Source organism: Nerophis ophidion, linkage group LG16 (genome assembly GCF_033978795.1).
Source record: "Nerophis ophidion isolate RoL-2023_Sa linkage group LG16, RoL_Noph_v1.0, whole genome shotgun sequence".
Classification (NCBI taxonomy): domain Eukaryota; kingdom Metazoa; phylum Chordata; class Actinopteri; order Syngnathiformes; family Syngnathidae; genus Nerophis; species Nerophis ophidion.
The window spans coordinates 36,747,605-36,769,893 of NC_084626.1; the positions used below are offsets into that span (position 1 = coordinate 36,747,605).

The following is a 22,289-nucleotide window of genomic DNA, read 5'->3' on the forward strand; positions in this document are numbered from 1 at the left end:
TAAGCACAAAAGCTAGACATATCTAATATTTACTCATAAATGTCCGTAGTTTAATAATATTGTAGTCTAAAACATGACACATGTCAAGTTAAACATTTATCAAATATTGGTAGTTGTACAAAACCCAAAACCAGTGAAGTTGGCACGTTGTGTAAATCGTAAATAAAAACAGAATACAATGATTTGAAAATCCTTTTCAACTTATACTCAATTGAATAGACTACAAGGACAAGATACTTAAAGTTTGAACTGAGAAACTTTGTTATTTTTTGCAAATATTAGCTCATTTAGAATTTGATGCCTGCAACATGTTTTAAAAAAAGCTGACATAAGTGGCGAAACAGACTGAGAAAGTTGAGGAATGCTCATCAAACACGTATTTGGAACATCCCACGGGTGAACAGGCCAATTGGGAACAGGTGGGTGCAATGATTGGGTATAAAAGCAGCCTCCATGAAATGCTCAGTCATTCACAAACAAGGATGGGGCAAGGATCACAAACAACAAACAAATGTGCGAGCAAATAACAGTTTAGGAACAACATTTCTCAACGAGCTATTGCAAGGATTTTAGGGATTTCACCATCTACAGTCTGTAATATCATCAAAAGGTTCAGAGAACCTTCAGAGAGCCTGCAAAGGTGTGCTCCTGTATAGGTCACTGTGCCCTTATGTACACGGCTCCTGTCTGGGTGAGGTAAAAGAAAGAGACCTTGCGCAAACTCCAGATTGCATATGATGACTGTGTCAGACTCTTGCTCAAAAAGCCCAGGGGGATTAGTGCCAGCAAGCTTGTTTGTGATCTAGGAATAAACACCTTCCAGGCCACTGAGAAGACTGATGTTTAAGTTTATATGTAGACTGCTGGGGAGCCAGAATAACCGTATTGTACAGTTGACTAATCCAAGATGTAGTTCTGTGAGATACCAATGTATTAGATCCATTTTAGGGAACTCTCCTGAAGGAATCAATAAAGTATTATTTTACTATCTATCTATCTATCTATCTATCTATCTATTTATCAAATATGTACAATCTTTTTTGTTTATAATTTATGTGATATACCACTTTTTGTACTGTGTATTGGATGTGATTGTTTGCCTATGTAGACCAGTGTTTCTTAACCAAAGAGCACCTTAAAGGGCCGCCAAAAACAATCTGTTTGTCAGCTGTGGTCCGTATGGGTCGCAGCGATACTCAGTTGTAATACACTTTTTTTTTTTACCATTTTGGCAGTAATGACTATCAAATATTTTGTAAAGCGCTAAAAATATGAGTAAAGTGGTCAAGCTTTTCATTTGCACTTTAATTTTATTGACAGTTTAGTTAGGGAACATTCATTATACATTTATTAATTATTAATGTATATTTGCGAAAGATAATTGTATGTACATTTGTATTTCTTACTTATTTTTCCAATCAGCTTGACCTAAGCCTAAGGTTTATGTGTTAAATAAATAGATGTAATTATTGAATATGGCTAATGTGAAAATTAAAATGTCTAATTCATAATAAATATTTGAGTGGGTCCAGGCCCCTCTGTATTGGAAAATGTTTCGAACCCCTGATCTAAATGTTAGGTTAACTTAACCTAAATGCTCTTTGTCCCGGTTGGGACATAAAGCCACAGTGAGTTCTCTCCATCTGTTCCTGTCCCTTGCTTTGTACTATGCTTGGTCCCATCTCAGATCCATCGTAGCAAGCTTGGCTTCCACAATTCTGCACCAGGTAGTTTTTGGTCTTCCCGGCTTTTTTCCCAGTTGTTGTCCATCTTAAGGCTGTTTTCGGGATAGGATCCTGATCCATCCTGAGTACATGACTTACCCATTGATTCTCCGGCTCTTTATCTCTTCGACGACGCTTTGGCTATCTGTCCTTTTGTAATGCTCTCTATTTAAAATTTTGTTTGGCCAGAAAATGCCGCAGATCCTTCGAAGGCATTTATACTGTGGAAGGACTCAATTTTTCTCATATCTGACTTGGTACCACGCCAGCAATCAGATTCGTACATCAGGACAGATTTCACAAATCTTTGATTTCTCACTGTGCACTTGCGACTTCCAGATGGGGTGGAGTTGTGCAAATCAGCCTTGCACTTTCACGAGATTTGCCTTGATGTCCTTTTGGGCCACAATGTCCTTACTGATAAGACTGCCCAGGTAGGTCAACTCTTCTACAATTTTTAGAGATTTCCCATCAATATTTATTGGTGTAGCTCTGTTGGTGTTAAACACATCACTAGATGGTACTGTCTGCAATTAAATTTCATTTAACATTCCACACTACAATATTATAAACGTATTTACTTTTATTCCAGAAGGTTCGTGTTTTTCTTACCTACTATTGTTCTTTGTTTGACCCTTTTTATTTGAACAAACCTTTTCTAACATTACAAAATATTAAAAGTATTGACTATGATTCCTGCTGATATTGTTTCAGATTAAACATTAGTAATGGCCAACACTTAAGGCTCCAATATCAGTATCTAATCGGAAGTGAAAATGTCATATCGGGACACCCCTAAATTAAAATGTAACAAATGAGACAAAAAAAAAAAATCCTGAAAAAATATGCCTCCACACTTGAGGCTCCACAAATCCAAACTCATTTCTTGTTTTTTTGTCAAGTGTGATGATTACCTTAAAACTGCAACTCAGGAAAGCAGTATGTCCTGTCATAGCTGCCCACTACAATATCACTACATGTCATGGACAATCTTCAATTCATGTGAATATATGAATGTTTATTTTCCTTTCACTTATGACAGAAAATACACAAAAGTACAGGTAAAACATGCAAATTGTTGTTGAAAGACAGGACTGACAATATTGTGTGATAAAGTAATATTAAAAAGCTGAAGCTCTTACATCAATTCTGGCTCCACCAAATGTTCAGCAGCACCCCGTGGAATGTGCATGGACATGTGAATGTGTGTGTGGGGGGGCTGCTGCACATAGGGGCCATGGGTGGGTCGCCTGGACTGAGATGCTGCTTGTTTGGAGACACAAACACAGCAAAGATACAAACGTCTGCCAGGATTTGACTACTTGGAATGGATTGTCACGATCAAGTGCTTTGAGTTACTTTGATTTCATGAGCAGTGTGTGTGTGGGGGGGGGGGGTACGACCGCAAATATGCTGAGTGAGTAATTACTACAACAGCAGGGAGGAGATGGGGGAGATGTGAGTGACAATCCCTTTCATCAGCTGTTCTAAGTTCAATACCAGCGTCCTCAGTAATAACCCTCTTCCCCCCTCTGTCCTCTCCTGCCTTCCTGCCCTGCAAGGAGGAGGAGCCCTTCCTGTCATTGGTAGCGCCTCTTAAAGGAAAGACTGTGAAGACCGGGCTGATGTCCAGAAGACAGCTCCATAAAAAAGCCAAGCACCAGACATTTAAAAAGAAGGTAGACACACACACACTCACACACACATGTTTGTACAGGCTCACCAGAAATCCTGGACAAATACTTCAACTTGACAAGCTTCACACACTCATGAACAACGCCCTTGGAGTTCAGACAGACTGCAGCAATGTGGCTGAAATCATCACATTCTGTTTAAATCAAGCTTGACGCGCCGCATACCAACACTCGCGTCATCTGATTTCTCCGTATGACTTATGTGGGGAGAGGACGTGCTGTAAATTACACCGCTCCATTCATCATTGTGCAACACACAATAACAAACACACTTCAGAGACGCTTGAAAAAATAAAATTAAAAAAAATCATAGGAATTCTGACACACAAGATAAATCATCCATTAAAATACAAAAAAAGTATATAGTGAAAGCTTTAGTCCCATTAGTCCGATTGTAAACTGTAGAGTATTCTAATACTAAAATTGCTCTTGAAAAGGTCTGCAGTCCCGCTATACAAACTGTTTACTTGTGCAACCAATTCTATTCTGCAATTCCATGATGTTGTGGATTTTTTTCAGTCATATTTCGACCATTGAGAGTAGCATCTGTCATTAATTACCATGGTTGCAAGAGGAGCGATCGCAACAATTAAATTACATCTTTATTATGCACCTTAATGTAGTCTCAAGTGTGCAGCGGATTGGACTTTTAGATATTTGTAAGTCTTTGTATTTTATTTTTTTTAGTATAGATTGTGTTGGTTATTATGAAGACTCTGTGAAGAGTGATTTTAATAATTAAATGATTTGTCATTATTGCATGCAGAAATGCAGACACAGGTGTTCTTTGGGTTTGTATTTTAGATCATTTTAAGTTTTTGTATTATATTTTTACTTTGAATTGTGTTGGTTATTGTAGAGACTTTGTGAGGGGCGATTGCCTGATAAGAGTGTGAATTGTCCATCCATCCATTCATTTTCTACTGCTTATTCCCTTTGGGGTCACGGGGGGCACTGGTGCCTATCTCAGCTGCATTCGGGCGGGAGGCGGGGTACACACCGGACAAGTCGCCACCTCATCGCAGGGCCAACACATATAGACAGACAACATTCACACTCACATTCACACACTAGGGCCAATTTAGTGTTGCCAATCAACCTATCCCCAGGTGCATGTCTTTGGGGATGGGAGGAAGCCGGAGCACCCATAGGGTACCCACGCAGTCACAGGGAGGACATGCAAACTCCACACAGAAAGCTCCTGAGCCCGAGATTGAACCCAGGACTACTAATCGGTACCTTTGTATTGTGAGACAGACGCACAAACCCCTCCACCACCGTGCTGCCTACGAGTGTGAATTGTGTCAGGTATTATTTTGATCCCGCGAGGCGCTAAATGCACATCAGCTACAATGCACGTGTGCATGTAAGGATGCGACAATTACCTGTACAATGGTAAACAGCGCTAAAATTCCAGTAGGTTAGTATTACCATTTTGAATTTTATCAATCGTAAAACCGTGACTTCTCATTTCCTGTAAGCCGCTAGTGCGCTAATCGCTATCCAGTTTGAATGCTAACATGAATACAAGACACATTAAAGTAAAAAAAAAAATCTTGGTTAATATATTGCAGTGTGTGTAAAAGTACTTTCTGAGCATATTCAACAATACCGAGCTAATAATGATAACTGTGATCATTTTGGTCACAGTAACCGTAATATGAAATGTTATTATCACCACATCTCTCTGTGCATGGAAAGGATTCAGGTTTTTATCCATCTCTTCCAATATTGACAAAGGAGGGGAAGTACTTAGGGGGTGCAGTACCACTACATACAGTATGACTGGCTTATAGGGCTTGAAAGTGTGACGTGGAAGCGCATTGCATTGTGGGTCTTGCTGAATACAAGACTCGGTGCTTAAGTTTTTTTCTTTTTCTTTAAGAAGTTCAAAACATCGCACGAATGTGCGGCATTATTAATAGCCACAGTCATCGTCATGATCACGTTTTTGGTGAGATCTTTCTCACTTCCCCTGTGAATGAAAAGCCAAAGGAAGTCGGGTTATGAAGCTGATAAAGAGTATAACAGCCATGAGAAGATCAGACATGACTTTTAACCCAATCACCTGGTACATCTTGGTGTGTTCCCTGCTTCTACAGACTAGTAAGTTTGAATCAAAGCATGTTTTACTCAGTTACACACGCAGCATTTAGTAGGCTGTTAGTGTTAACCAAGCTAGCTACGGGCAACAAACAACGTACATTATTAAAAAAAAAAAAGCATGGGTATGAATGAGTATTTTTTTCAGAGAGGTATCACACTGATCAAAGTATTTGCAGGTAACAATGGACTTGTTTTTTCTGGGAAACCTGCTTATAAAACAAGGCCAAGGGAGATGAAAGAGATGACAATGTGTTTGCATTCTGAAAATTTTAACTGGTATTAAAACGGACTACGTAAACGAAATATAGACAAGTTTAGCGTCAATTGGACATGCTCGTAGCTCATATGAGTCAATTCAACCAGTTTTTATTTTTATTTTTCCCAGCAGCGAGCCTTTGACATAGGGTACAGTTTGTCTCTCGGTATGGTCTCTTGTTTATTTTTAAATTGTATTTTGTAATATCCATTTTAATCCAGTTTTTTGCTTGTTTTCATATTGTAAATAAAGCCTTTATTCAACAAGGATGTCTACCCACCCTCCCACAAGGGATTGCAAAATCATGTGGCCTTATGAGAAAATATATGGAAATACTTTTTTTTTAGTCAACAAGGTATTTTTCCTCACCAGGCTTTGTCTGCTACCAATGTGTTTATCTAAAGTGGTATGTATTAAAATTGAAGAAGTACTTCTTCAAATAAGTGAAATAGGAAATGTCCCTAATCCTAATTGTATTCGTTTTGAAGTATTTCTACAAGTGAAATGTTACAGTTTGCAATCCTCCCCTCCTATTTACACCATTAAGACAGTTTTTTTTCCCTAAAGGTGTGATATTTTGTCAAAAAAAATTCAACAAAACTAAATAGTGAAGAAAACAAGGCATTTAAATGACATGTTGTATTTAAAATATTGAAAGTACTTACAGCATTAGTGCATAACCAAAGGCATTGCTTATTTTAACACGTTTTATCCTATATTGTTTGTCATTCAAACTACTTTATCTTATCTCAAACTTATCTTACCATCGCCACTTTAAGATCAGGGACGTGAAAAACTGAGCAGCAAACCACATTATGGAGAGTCTACAGCATGGTGGTCCAAAATACAGCTGGCTGTTCTCACTGCTACTACTAGTACTCGGTCAAATCAAAAGTAAAATAATAAAATCCTGAGTCCAGTTCAAATCACAAATGACAAGCCATGAATTTATAGATACAATTGACATCCATAAAAGTTATTTTTTTAACACTTTGTTATGCTTAGACACTTATTAAAGGCACTTACTCACTTATTGTATTCACTTTATGCTGTATTATCACATTTATTACTGACATTAGGTGAAGGAGATGAGTTTTCGCAGCTAAAATGTACAAACCCCGTTTCCATATGAGTTGGGAAATAGTGTTAGATGTAAATATAAACGGATTACAATGATTTGCAAATCATTTTCAAGCCATATTCAGTTGAATATGCTACAAAGACAGCATATTTGATGTTCAACCTGATAAACTTTTTTTTTTTGCAAATAATCATTAACTTTAGAATTTGATGCTAGCAACACGTGACAAAGAAGTTGGGAAAGGTGGCAATAAATAATGATAAAGTTGAGAAATTCTCATCAAACTCTTATTTGGAACATCCCACAGGTGTGCGGGCTAATTGGGAACAGGTGGGTGCCATGATTGGGTATAAAAGCAGCTTCCATGACATACTAAGTAATTCACAAACAAGTATGGGGCGAGGGTCACCAATTTGTAAGAAAATTGTTGAACAGTTTTAGAACAACATTTCTCAACAAGCTATTGCAAGGAATGTAGGGATTTTACCATTTACAGTCCGTAAAATCATCAAAAGGTCCAGAGAATCTGGAGAAATCACTGCACGTAAGCAATGATATCACGGACCTTTGATCCCTCAGGCGGTACTGCATCAAAAACAGACATCAGTGTGTAAAGGATATCACCACATCGGCTCAGGAACACCTCATAAAACCATTTTCAGTAACAACAGTTGGTTGCTACATCTGTAAGTGCAAATTAAAACTCTGCTATGCAAAGCAAAACCAATTTATCAACAACACCAAGGAACGCCACTGGCTTTGCTGGGCCCAAGCTCATCTAAGATGGACTGATGCAAAGTGGAAAGGTGTTCTGTGGTCTGACGAGTCCACATTTCAAATTATATTTAGAAACTGTAGCCGTGGTGTCCTCCGGAACAAAGAGGAAAATAACCATTCGGATTGTTATAAGCGCAAAGTTCAAAAGCCAGCATCTGTGATGGTATGGGGGTGCATTAGTGCCCAAGGCATGGGTAACTTACACATCTGTGAAGGCACCATTAATGCTGAAAGGTCCATACAGGTTTTGGAGCGACATATGTTGTCATCCAAGCAACGTAATTATAAAGGCCCCTGTTAATTTCAACAGCGTGGTTTCGTAGTAAAAGAGTGCGGGTACCTGTCTCCCATCGAAAATGTGTGGCGCATTATGAAGCGTAAAATACGACAAGCTCTACATAAAACAAAAATGGGAAAGAATTCCACTTTTAAAACTTCAACAATTAGTTTCCTCAGTTCCCAAACATTTATTGAGTGTTGTTTAAAGAAAAGGTGATGTAACACAGTGGTGAACATGCGCTCTCCCAACTACTTTGGCACGTGTTGCAGCCATAAAATTCTAAGTTAATTATTATTTGCAAAAAAAAAATAAAGTTTATGAGTTTGAACATCAAATATCTTGTCTTTGTAGTGCATTCAACTGAATATTGCTTGAAAAAGATTTGCAAATCATTGTATTCCGTTTGTATTTACATCTAACACAATTTCACAACTCATATGGAAACAGGGTTTGTACAAAAATACTTTTCTGATAGGAAATCCTCAAATATGCAAATAAATACTTGGCATATATTGACTTACATTAATTAGATTAGTATTTTTCCAGAAAGGTAATGCACAAAATGTGTCAAGTAACATCCTGCAATGTTTCAGGATGGGACCCTTGGTGGAAAAGGTTTGCACGGTCCTGGTCTGCAGTACTGATGGAGTTTTAAAAAGGCATAGACACTCATAAATTAAATACATCACTTTGGAGAGCATTGTTGCAGTAGCTTTAAAGATGCCGCTAGAGAAAGAAGTAGTGAGGAGTGTTCCCCCTCCAGGCCTGAAACGCTGACATACAAGAAGTCAATGAGAGGGAGGGGTGTCAGGGGGTTGTGGGGCTAATCCTAAAACCAAATTTAAACCCTCTCCTCCTCTTTCATCCTCTCTTACATGTCTGCTAATCTCTTAATTGAGGTCTTTTCTAATTCTAATGGCTTCATTAAAAAGCTGCTGGTTACACAACACGCTGCGTGTAAACTGAGTCGTGTGTGTCTGTGAGGAAGATATTAGACACACACATGCTCGCCTCACACACACACTCTTAGTACCACGCGCTATTGGAAAGGTGCAAATAAAGGAGTCAGCATGTTTACATCCACTAAAAAAACATGAGTTGGATTGAAAACAGCTTCATGAAAATGCATGTAAACATCTTTTATTAGATGGTATTCAGATTGACATAAATTATGCGATAGGAAACTCTAACCTTCTTGCATGTATGCTCTTTAATGAGACGATCGTATGTGCCAGTCTCCATGATGGATCATGAAGCCGCTCTTAACAATATTACATTCACAAGCCAGAGTGAGGGGGGACTGTTTACACCCACACGCAGACAAATTAAAGATACAGAAGCGCAAATAAGTCAATATTTTAATTTAAGAATTAAAATGTTACGTTGGAGAATATTATGGAAGATTTTTTTTAATACACGACATGACAATAGAATTACCAGAAGAAATGGTAAATGGGTTGTACTTGTAAAGGGCTTTTCTACCTTCAACGTACTCAAAGCGCTTTGACAGTATTTCCACATTCACCCATTCACACACACATTCACACATTGATGGAGGGAGCTGCCGTGCAAGGCGCTAACCACCACCCATCAGGAGCAAGGGTGAAGTGTCTTGCTGAAGGACACAACGGACATGACGAGGTTGGTACAAGGTGGGGATTAAACAAGGAACCCTCGGGTTGCTGGCACGGCCACTCTCCCAACTGCTCCACGCCGTCCCCAGAGTAAAATAAGTGTGGGTTTTGCTGCTCAGTTGTAATTAAGTAAACGACAATAACAGCGATAGATGTTTTAATACTCACTGATGTTCTTTACACGTGTACACACACACACACACACACACACACACGCGCGCGCGCACACACACACTTTTGAATAATGTTCAGTACATCTCCATACAACATTACACATACATTTTTTCTGAAAATTAATATTTCTAAAAGCTAACTTCTTTTTTTTACACATTTTAGTAGTTACTTAAAAATGTGTTTTCAATGTAAATCAGTGAAGGTGTAAAATATTATTGCTATAAAATCATTTTTGTTGACATACACATAACTACACTAAAGACCACCCAAGTGCCACTCTAAGACTACTTTACGGAAAATTGTTATCATCCATCCATCCAACCATCTTCTTCCGCTTATCCGAGGTCGGGTCGTGGGGGCAGCAGCCTAAGCAGGGAAGCCCAAACTTCACTCTCCCCAGCCAGTTCGTCCAGCTCTTCCCGGGGGATCCTGAGGCGTTCCCAGGCCAGCCGGGAGACATAGTCTTCCCAACGTGTCCTGGGTCTTCCCCGTGGCCTCCTACCGGTTGGACATGCCCTAAACACCTCGCTCGGGAGGCGTTCGGGTGGCATCCAGACCAGATGCCCGAACCACCTCATCTAGCTTCTCTCGATGTGAAGGAGCAGCGGCTTTACTTTGAGCTCCTCTTGGATGGCAGAGCTTCTCACCCTATCTCTAAGGGAGAGTCCTGCCACTTGGTGGAGGAAACTCATTTCGGCCGCTTGTACCCATGATCTTGTCCTTTCGGTCATGACCCCATGGGGACAGGCCCGGCCACCAGGCGCTCGCCATCGTGCCCCAACTCCGGGCCTGGCTCCAGAGCGGGGCCCCGGTGACCTGCGTCCGGGCGAGGGAAATCTGAGCCCACTTTGCTGTATATTCATAGAAGTCTTCGAGCTGCTCTTTGTCTGATCCCTCACCTAGGACATGTTTGTCTTGGGAGACCCTACCAGGGGGCATGAAATACGCCTGGACAACATAGCTCCTAGGATCATTGGGATAGGCAAACTCCTCTACTACGGTAAGGTGGCAGCTCAGAGAGGAGTTATTTTTATGATAATAAAGGATAATTTATATAATGAAACTGGTAAACTATTTTAAACTTTAAGGCAGGCCTGAAGTTGTTTAAGTAATTTACAGGTAATAAGTAATTATTGTATGTTTTTGCCTGAAACGGGCCGATAAGATGTAAAATAGCGGTGGAGTAGAAATGACATATAAAATAATAATACAATACAGCAAAAATATAATAAGTTAAAAAAAATAGATATTATATACAAAAAAATCATAAAATATGGTAAAATTACAATGTATGTACAAAAAAGAAATCTAATAATACATAATGTATAAAAAATACTGTAAATGTGTAAAAATACAATATATCTGAATGCGTAAAGATATGATAAAATGTACAACCATATTTTCATTGAACTTTTGCTAGGTTATTTATTTCAGTCACTGATGTGTTATATTGTATAAATTGTAAAAAAAAAAAAAAAAAACGTTTTTATACCAATTTGTCATCTTTTACAGCTATCAGACTGTGTCAATCCTCCCTTAGCTTGGAAAAGAAACGTCTGCAAGCAAATTCTTTCAGACGTTTTATAACTAAATTATGTCATATAAAAGCTATTTTGTTCAAAATTTGAATGAGTGTTTTTCCATCTACGATACATCAATAAATTATTTCAATAGTTTAATTTCACCGAAATAGAGAAGAGAAGCTTGCTGAAAGTACGAGAAAAATACAAATTTACATAACTTAGGAATAATAAAGCGTCGCATCATGACATCTGATATTTAATAATATTAAATAGTAAGAAGCAGCACAAATGAGGCTGAAATAAAGTGGAGTATTTCAAATATAAAAGGCATGAATCCCTAAGGTACCCTGCAACCTTATCGTGGTAGTTTGCGTGTCCCAATGATCCTAGGAGCTATGTTGTCCGGGGGCATAAAGCGCCCTGGTAGGGTCTCCCAAGGCAAACAGGTTCTAGGTGAGGGATCAGACAAAGAGCAGCTCAAAGACCTTTATGAAGAAGAAAAAGCATGGACCCAGATTTCCCTCGCCCGGACGCGGGTCACCGGGGCCCCCCTCTGGAGCCGGGCCCGGAGGTGGGGCACGATGGCGAGCGCCTGGTGGCCGGGCCTGTTCCCATAGGGCCCGGCCGGGCACAGCCCGAAGAGGCAACGTGGGTCACCCCTCCAATGGGCTCACCACCCATAGCAGGGGCCATAGAGGTCGGGTGCAATGTGAGCTGGCCGGCAGCCGAAGGCAGGGCACTTGGCGGTCCGATCCTCGGCTACAGAAGCCAGCTCTTGAGACGTGGAACGTCACGTCACTGGGTGGGAAAGAGCCTGAGCTAGTGCGCGAAGTCGAGAAATTCCGGCTGGATATAGTCGGACTCCCTTCGACGCACAGCAAGGGCTCTGGAACCACTTCTCTCGAGAGGGATTGGACCCTCTTCCACTCTGGCGTTGCCGGCAGTGAGAGGCGACGGGCTGGGGTGTCAATTCTTGTTTCTCCCCAGCTCAAAGCCTGTACGTTGGAGTTCAACCCGGTGGACGAAAGGGTAGCCTCCCTCCGCCTTCGGGTGGGGGGGACGGGTCCTGACTGTTTGTGCTTACGCACCAAACAGCAGTTCAGAGTACCCACCCTTTTTGGGAACACTCGAGGGAGTACTGGAAAGTGCTCCCCAGGGTGATTCCCTTGTCCTACTGGGAGACTTCAACGCTCCCGTTGGCAACGACAGTGAAACCTGGAGAGGCGTGATTGGGAAGAATGGCCGCCCGGATCTGAACCCGAGTGGTGTTTTGTTATTGGACTTTTGTGCTCGTCACAGTTTGTCCATAACAAACACCATTTTCAAACATAAGGGTGTCCATATGTGCACTTGGCACCAGGACACCCTAGGCCGCAGCTCCATGATCGACTTTGTAGTTGTGTCATCGGATTTGCGGCCTTATGTTTTGGACACTCGGGTGAAGAGAGGGGCGGAGCTTTCTACCGATCACCACATGGTGGTGAGTTGGCTGCAATGGTGGGGGAGGATGCCGGCCAGACCTGGCAGGCCCAAACGCATTGTGAGGGTCTGCTGCGAACGTCTGGCAGAGTCTCCTGTCAGACAAAGTTTCAATTCCCACCTCCGGAAGAACTTTGAACATGTCACGAGGGAGGTGCTGGACATTGAGTCCGAGTGGACCATGTTCCGCACCTCTATTGTCGAGGCGGCAAATCGGAGCTGTGGCCGCAAGGTAGTTGGTACCTGTCGGGGCGGCAATCCTAAAACCCCTTGGTGGACACCAGCGGTGAGGGATGCCGTCAAGCTGAAGAAGGAGTCCTATCGGGTCCTTTTGGCTCATAGGACTCCGGAGGCAGTGGACAGGTACTGACAGGCCAAGCGGTGTGCAGCTTCAGCGGTCGCGGAGGCAAAAACTCGGACATGGGAGGAGTTCGGGGAAGCCATGGAAAACGACTTCCGGACGGCTTCGAAGCGATTCTGGACCACCGTCCTCCGCCTCAGGAAGGGGAAGCAGTGCACTATCAACACTGTGTATGGAGTTCGGATGGTGTTCTGCTGACTTCCACTGCGGATGTTGTGGATAGGTGGAAGGAATACTTCGAATACCTCCTCAATCCCACCAACACGTCTTCCTATGAGGAAGCAGTGCCTGGGGAATCTGTGGTGGACTCTCCTATTTCTGGGGCTGAGGTCGCTGAGGTAGTTAAAAAGCTCCTCGGTGGCAAGGCCCCAGGGGTGGACGAGATCCGCCCGGAGTTCCTTAAGGCTCTGGATGCTGTGGGGCTGTCTTGGTTGACAAGACTTTGCAGCATCGCGTGGACATCGGGGGCGGTACCTCTGGATTGGCAGACCGGGGTGGTGGTTCCTCTCTTTAAGAAGGGGGACCGGAGGGTGTGTTCCAACTATCGTGGGATCACACTCCTCAGCTTTCCCGGTAAGGTTTATTCAGGTGTACTGGAGAGGAGGCTACGCCGGATAGTCGAACCTCGGATTCAGGAGGGACAGTGTGGTTTTCGTCCTGGTCGTGGAACTGTGGACCAGCTCTATACTCTCGGCAGGGTTCTTGAGGGTGCATGGGAGTTTGCCCAACCAGTCTACATGTGCTTTGTGGACTTGGAGAAGGCATTCGACCGTGTCCCTCGGGAAGTCCTGTGGGGAGTGCTCAGAGAGTATGGGGTATCGGACTGTCTTATTTTGGCGGTCCGCTCGTTGGACGATCAGTGCCAGAGCTTGGTCCGCATTGCCGGCAGTAAGTCGAACACATTTCCAGTGAGGGTTGGACTCCGCCAAGGCTGTCCTTTGTCACCGATTGTGTTCATAACTTTTATGGACAGAATTTCTAGGCGCAGTCAAGGCGTTGAGGGGTTCCGGTTTGGTAACCGCAGGATTAGGTCTCTGATTTTTGCAGATGATGTGGTCCTGATGGCTTCATCTGACCGGGATCTTCAGCTCTCGCTGGATCGGTTCGCAGCCGAGTGTGAAGCGACCAGAATGAGAATCAGCACCTCCAAGTCCGAGTCCATGGTTCTCGCCCGGAAAAGGGTGGAATGCCATCTCCGGGTTGGGGAGGAGACCCTGCCCCAAGTGGAGGAGTTCAAGTACCTAGGAGTCTTGTTCACGAGTGAGGGAAGAGTGGATCGTGAGATCGACAGGCGGATCGGTGCGGCGTCTTCAGTAATGCGGACGTTGTACCGATCCGTTGTGGTGAAGAAGGAGCTGAGCCGGAAGGCAAAGCTCTCAATTTACCGATCGATCTACGTTCCCATCCTCACCTATGGTCATGAGCTTTGGGTCATGACCGAAAGGATAAGATCACGGGTAGAAGCGGCCGAAATGAGTTTCCTCCGCCGTGTGGCGGGGCTCTCCCTTAGAGATAGGGTGAGAAGCTCTGCCATCCGGGAGGAACTCAAAGTAAAGCCGCTGCTCCTTCACATCGAGAGGAGCCAGATGAGGTGGTTCGGGCATCTGGCCAGGATGCCACCCGAACGCCTCCCTAGGGAGGTGTTTAGGGCACGTCCAACCGGTAGGAGGCCACGGGGAAGACCCAGGACACGTTGGCGAGACTATGTCTCCCGGCTGGCCTGGGAACGCCTCGGGATCCCCCGGGAAGAGGTAGACGAAGTGGCTGGGGAGAGGGAAGTCTGGGTTTCCCTGCTTAGGCTGTTGCCCCCGCGACCCGACCTCGGATAAGCGGAAGATGATGGATGGATGGATGGATGGATGGGCCTAAGGTGAGTCAGTGTGCTTCTTCAAATAGATTAACAGGTTATTCCAGGAAGGAAAAAACCTCCAAACGCTTCTGGGTGACCAGTTTTGCTTTTCTGAGGAAAAAGCTGAGCTAGTTGAACGTTGCTCAACATGATAATATTATTATCATACTAACTTTAGATCTTTTTTCTACACAAAGAAGAACATGATTAATGTAGACTAAGTGTCTTTCAAGGCATACTCACAAAGAGCATTGGCGCTACTGCACTTTTGCCCGTGCCATCAGTTCTATTTTGCCATTTTAGAAAGGGACAAGCAGTAGAAAAAGGATGGATGGATGGACTACAATTACCCTGACTTTGTTTATTATTTTGAGTACTTTTATTTTTTACAACGGTGGAATGTGGCAGCTGACATTTAATGACTTATTAGAGAAGTGATCGCATTAATGAAATTATACCCACTTAATTGTATAGACCAGGAGTGTCAAACTAATTTTAGCTCAGGGGCCACATGGAGAAAAATCTATTCCCATGTGTGCCGGACTGGTAAAATCATGGCACGATAAATTAAAAATAAAGACAACTTCAAATTGTTTTCTTAGTTTAAAAATAGACCAAGAACATTCTGAAAATATACAAATCATAGTTTTTTACAGTTACTCGTTGCAGTTAATAATATTCTATCTTCATCCATCCATTTTGGTGCTACTGCGGGGGGCCTATCTCAGCTGCATTTGGGCGGTAGGCGGGGTACACCCTGTACAAGTCGCCACCTCATCACAGGGTCAACACAGATAGACAGACAACATTCACACACTAGGGCCATCTTCATTTGTCCCTATTTATGCTTTCTGAATAAATTATGTGATAATGTTCACCAGTCAAATAGGTGGAATTGAGTCGGGCAGAGTTTTAAATTGCTCCAATTGTTGTTCATTTTTAATCCATGAATATATTAAATGAATAATAATATGGAAATCATATCACAAGATGCTATTTAATGTAATTTACTCATTTTCTTCATCTGACATAATGTGGTTTATTCTGTTCATTTGTAGCAACATCTACAACAAAACTTGTGAATTAGGACTTATTTCATTAATCACACATGAAATTCGAAGCGGATACATATTATTTCAGCATGTTTATGTACGCCCAGAAAATATGTCTGCAGTTTTAAGTACAATATGAGATGTACAGGTTATCAAAATTATTTTTGGGGGGATAGAAATCTCCTGTCCAAAGGCAAAACCTAGTAACTCACTTCTACCTGATTTTGAGAAAACAAAGGAAAACCAATCTATCTTGATGCTGTCTTACAAAGATCTACAAAGTCATCAAACGTATAGATGTTTTCTTGAGGTTTCATTTTCTTGCCGTTTGAGCCATGGATTGAATCTGCTCTCATGAACGTGTGCCCTTTCTCCAGATATTTTATTACAATCTCGGGTGGGCCCCATTCTGTGTTTGCACATTGGGCGTCAAGTTTTTATTTTGACCTCTACAGTTATCTGGCCAAAAGAGTATGCAAGGGGAAGAATCAAGAACAATACATTTAATGAAGGTGCTTGCAACTTCCTGAGCCAATCTTCCAAATATCCCCTCGTGCCATAATATCACATAATCAGGTTGACTGTCGGCCCCCATTCGTGCAAATGTCTCATTAAAGACAATAAGGCGACTGACAAAGAAGCTCCGATTGGTCCCTTGAGATACTAGGTTTTTCTGTTGTATCTACGCGGTTATGTGGTAGTTGCTAGGTCCTGCCATGCGCGTAACAGCTTACTTACGGAACTAATCACAATATCGCATACACTAATGTAAAGCATATCACCTAGGAACTCCAAGATTATTATCAGCTCAATTTTGACCAACATTGAGTTACTGGGTTTTGCCTTTGGACGGGAGAAATGTTACAGATTACATTTCCAACAACATATTTGACAATCAAGGCATGGACGTAGCAATCCACATTTTGTATACTATTACTGTTAAGCAGCGTAGGTACGTAGTGTCCAAACACGGAACTGTTGCTTCTATCCTAACATGGCACATAGCTCTGCCCCCTGATTGATTGATTGATTGATTGATTGATTAATTGATTGATTGAAACTTGTATTAGTAGATTGCACAGTTCAGTACATATTCCGTACAATTGACCACTAAATGGTAACACCCGAATAAGTTTTTCAACTAGTTTAAGTCGGGGTCCACGTGGTCCTCTGAAGTCATGTGCACGCTTGCGGCAGGGGATACAAATATTTGCTATTGCGACATCCAATGGACAAATTTGGAACACTATTTTCAAACATTCTAAAATTTCAGCCTATTTTTATACTAAGCAAACCCATGTCGTGGGCCAGGGTCATACGTTTAACGCCACTGGTATAGACAAATGTGGGCACGGAGGTTGACTTCTGGATTATTTTGAATCTGTGTGCTTACTTTGTATTATATGATGTGTCGGTTATCATTAAGAACATGCGAGGAGCAATCACATTATAATCGCTCTACTACATTAAAGGTGTGCACAGAAACACGCCATGTCCTTGCTTACCTCCTAATCACTACCTGTATGGTACAATTAAGAGCTGGCGAAAAGCGATCGCTTCCCTTTCATTGTATGACTTGGCTACATTGCGTTTGCTTGCTATAATGTTGTGCCCTGGCCCACGTTGTGCCAAATAGAGGGTAAGCGTGCCTTGCCTGGGCACAAATTACAACACTCATACTATCCAAACAGGCCATGCTTTGGATGTTAAGCACGGGACGGATGGCCGAGTGTGAGCACACCCTACAGGCTGGCATCTGGAGAAGCGAGTCGAAACAGGCCCAGCTGTTGTGTTTGTGGTGTTTGTCAAGCTCATCCGTCATCATTAAGCAACACTGATGGCTGACCCTCCAAATGATTACTGGAGATAAATAGACTCATCAAAATGAGAAGAAAAGCCAGTCACCACGTTTACAATATTACCTAAAAGGTTGATATTGACCTCAAGACAAGCAGTTTGAATACTCCCATTACATGTTAATCAGCATATTCCAAATACATACATCAAAACTCGACAAAATTGGTTTTGCGTCATATGCTCACCAAAACCAACATTTGTATACATGATAACAATAATTGAAGACAACGGGAGGAAGTGATTGTTCGTGGTTTTCAAGCCAACGGTCTCTGACCAATCATTCAAGCCAACGGTCTCTGACCAATCATAATGTTCATGTAATATAGAAAACCGACAGGGTTATAGCCGCTGGTCCCATTTTTGTTTTTCAGGATTTCCCGTCTTTGCACAAAAGTGGCTTTTTTTTAGACACTGGTAGAAAAATATTTCTTTCCTGGTATTTACGCCCAAGCAGAATGTAGAAGTCTTCAGTCTCTTGCCATTCTGAAGACTGGGTTTGCATGGATGCATTAGCCACAGAATAACTTTCAGGCCTGTGAGCAGCCATTGAGAAAAAAAGAGGATCATTTCTATTGGCACAAAATGCTGCCACGCAAGCCCCAAATCAAGTTTTTAAAAAATCGAGACAGCATTTCCTGCAATTTGGTGCATTTCTACATTATTTTACCTTTAGACTTACTCTCACCTACAAACCTGTTTGGCTGTCCTTTTGACACTTACATGTCCCACATAATGTACCCATATTTTTTTGTTTTTGTAGCAGATAATTTACTAACAAAATTATCATTGAACATCCATCCATCCATCTTCTACCGTTTGTCCCTTTTTGGGGTCGCGGGGGTTTGCTGGAGCTTATCTCAGCTGCATTCGGGCAGAAGGCGGAGTACACCTTGGACAAGTCGCAACCTCATTGCAGGGCCAACACATATAGACAGACAACATTCACACTCACATTCAAGCACTAGGGGCAATTTAGTGTTACCAATCAACTTATCCCCAGGTGCATGTCTTTGGAGGTGGGAGGAAGCCGGAGTACCCGGAGGTAACCCACGCAGTCACAGGGAGAACATGCAAACTCCACACAGAAAGATCCTGAGCCCGGGATTGAACCCAGGACTGCTCAGGACCTTCGTATTGTGAGGCAGCATGTTATGTAAAATTATATAACATGTATGCAAAGAACTCGTTCCTTAAGAAAATGTTTCCCATTTGGCAACTCTATCCTATAGCCCCGCCCCCTCGGGTAGTATACTTCTGGTGTTGTGACCGGTGTTTACATTTGTCACGTCAAAAATATACTTTCTCGCTGGCTACTAACAAATGCTATAGAACTACAACTGGTTCGGAACTAACAGTGTTCAGACTGTAATCATCCAAATATGATTAGCAGCAAAGTAGAAACCCATCAACGTTGTGGCTCGGAAAACGAACAAGTTAACAAGAGGATGTTAACTATGGCCAACTAGCGAGTTTGTTTCGCCGCTCCTGATTGTCTGTCTCCTGGTTTTGCAATTCAATGCGGGGTTTAGGCTAGAGGAACAGCCAGTACCGAGCTTTCAATAAATTTTGTTTGGATCCTATTTTTTTTCTATTTAGGTGGGTTTACATAATTTATCAACAGAATATATGTTATTTTTGGAGAGTTCCGGTCAAATGGGTTTTAATGGGGCATATTTCCAGTGTTGTGTGTTGCCACGGATGTATAGATACTGCTCAATTGCTGATAGGATAACAAAGTCTGATTGTCATTAAAACAATTTGCTACAATATTTCATAAAAAATATGCGCAAGTGATATTTTGACGCAAAAATGAATTTGAAGGAACACGTACTTCCGCTGACATTTCACATGCCTAAACTTTAAACTTTGACTTTTTGACCGCCTCCTTACTTGACCCGATTGGCGACTTGTTTTCTTCGTCTGCTTTGGCACAGTATAGCTAATTAACTCCCAGCTTTTTCTTCTAATACATATTATGATAACTGTCAGGGTTTCCCACACATTCATTTATTTGTTGCGGCCCGCCACGAAAGAATTACGGCCGCCACAAAAAAATAAAAAATAAAAATAATAATAATAATAACAACAACAATTTTTTTTTTTTTTTTTTTTTTTTTTCGGCTTTTGACTTTTTCGACCGCTCATAAAAGCAATGACACTCTGTCTGTGAATGTAGCTTGTAGTTACATATTATATTAATATGTAAATATTATATAAATATGTATATAAATATGTACATAAATTGTTGTAATTATATTCCAACTCTGCGTTCTTCTTGGTCATCGCCGCTGCCTCAATCCCCCCACCCTAACCCCTCCGCCCCAGCACCCGACCCCCACCCACCCGACCATACCACCACAAATAGATAACTGACCTGTGGGAAACACTGACTGTACATCAAATCTTAAGGACGACTGGAGCTTTAAATGACCAATTTAATTGTGAAAACAAGCTGGGGTGGTATAGCTCGGTTGGTAGAGTGGCCGTGTCAGCAACTTGAGGGTTGCAGGTTCGATCCCCGCTTCCGCCATCCTAGTCACTGCCGTTGTGTCCTTGGGCAAGACACCTTACCCACCTGCTCCCAGTGCCACCCACACTGGTTTAAATATAACTTAGATATTGGGTTTCACTATGTAAAGCGCTTTGAGTCACTAGAGAAAAAGCGCTATACAAAATATAATTCACTTCACTTCACAAGCTTAAATCATGAGTAGACTTTTGCCTACTCCTATGCAACGAAGCCTTGAACTTGTCTATTTTTGGAAGAGTATTTTTTTTTTTTTTATAAACAATCATGTCAAAACAGTCAAGGTAAAGTATCAGGAAGCCAATCAGCTTTATTTGCATGGAGTTAGTGAAGACTGACTTGTATACACCTTTCCTGATCCTACTTGTAGAAAACCAAAAAGGTGGACAATACTCAATTTTTGTTGTATCATTGTCAAATTTGAAACAGGATCAGGTACGGACTCTAGCTATGAAACCAAACCAGTTATTTTGAAGGCACTTAAAAAAAAAAAAAGAAACTTCTATTTGGGTCAGTAGCACTTAGAAAGGCCTTTATGCCAAGTAGATAAGGAACCACAAACCACTGAGCCAAAAGCGTGACAATGGGCATCCGTGATGATAACAAAAAGAGCTGCTTTGGCATTAGCTTAGCATTGTTTGCTCGCTGCCAAAGGCACTGGAAATCATCCGATTCGCATACGAGTGTCCAAATGGCAACAATGCGACTTGAAGGCCCACCGGTCTTCAATCTGTCAAAGCTGTTTCTGTGTGGACATTGTGTTCTGCGCTACAGCTGCCAGGTCAGGTCCTGTATTGTTGAAAGCAGCTGTCAATCATGTGAAGTCATTCATAAGGAAAACAAACACGATGATGTATAAACGTGCGCTCACAAAGCCCGCCCGCTAAGCACACAAACAAACGGACGGCGGGGTGAGAACGGGCACGGAACATCCAGAGGAATCTGCCTTTTCCTGTGGAGAGAGTGCCGTGATAACACGAGCGACTGCACTGATAACATCGTGCACACACACACACACACACACACACACACACACACACACGATGTGTGATGGACAGAATGAGTTGGCACCACAGAGTGTACTCACACTGGAGGCTGCCGGTCCCCGCCCAGGCAAAGGGGTCCAAGCTGGCGAAGAACGGCGGGGCCTTGGCCAGCATGCAGGAGCCCTGAGCAGACACGTCATAGCGGGGTCGCGGGGCCAACCCCAGGGCCTCCATGCAGTCAAACATGCTGCTGGTCTACGCCACAAACTCTTGCTCACTCCTGAATCCTCCTGCTACTCTCAGGTCACTTGTTGGTACCTCAGCTCTGTAACTGATCTCACTTCCCTCTCACCGGCTCTCTGGGCCTCTCACTCTGCAACCGCATGAGCACAGAAGGGAGGGGGCGGGGTTCATGGAGGAGAGGGAGGAGCCGGGGCGTGTGCTTGATCTTGGATTGGCCACGCGGAGAACCCCGCACTTTCCCTCCCCAATCGTTTCCTTCAACTTTTTCTAGTGTCGTATTTCATCTTTCCACGCGAACCAGCGTCCTCTTTATTGACATATTCTTCTCAACTTGTCTTTGATTTTCATGCAAAGACTTCAGAACACAACGCTGACTTTGTACCGACCATAAAGAAAGACAAACCTGTTGGGAGGAAGACAATGTCGTCCTCACAATTCACACATTTCAACAACTGTTGCTCCAGTGGCCAACTCGCTTCATCTCACGATCAAAAATCAACCAACTTCCTTCATTATGTCATTTTTTTGTAAGGTCCTAACCATACAGTTCTTTTTTTTTTTTAAACCACTTAAAGGGGAACATTATCACCAAACCTATGCAAGCGTCAATATATACCTTGATGTTGCAGAAAAAAAAACTTGTATTTTTTTAACCGATTTCCGAACTCTAAATGGGTGAATTTTGG

The 22,289-nt window shown here is 42.3% G+C and overlaps 1 protein-coding gene across 2 annotated transcripts in view; it reads right to left on the minus strand.

Moving 5' to 3' along the window:
* LOC133535354 (retinoic acid receptor gamma-A-like) overlaps positions 1-22,289 on the minus strand; it is a 111,580-nt gene that overhangs the window by 27,505 nt on the left and 61,786 nt on the right. The window contains exon 1 of one of the 2 annotated variants that reach the window (XM_061875125.1): positions 21,462-21,738. The exons of the other annotated variant lie outside the window; for it this stretch is intronic. Coding sequence (XP_061731109.1) covers positions 21,462-21,606 — 145 coding nt within the window. The 5' untranslated portion in view covers positions 21,607-21,738. Of the gene's footprint in view, positions 1-21,461; positions 21,739-22,289 lie in introns of those variants that run through there. 2 annotated transcript variants of the gene reach the window in all.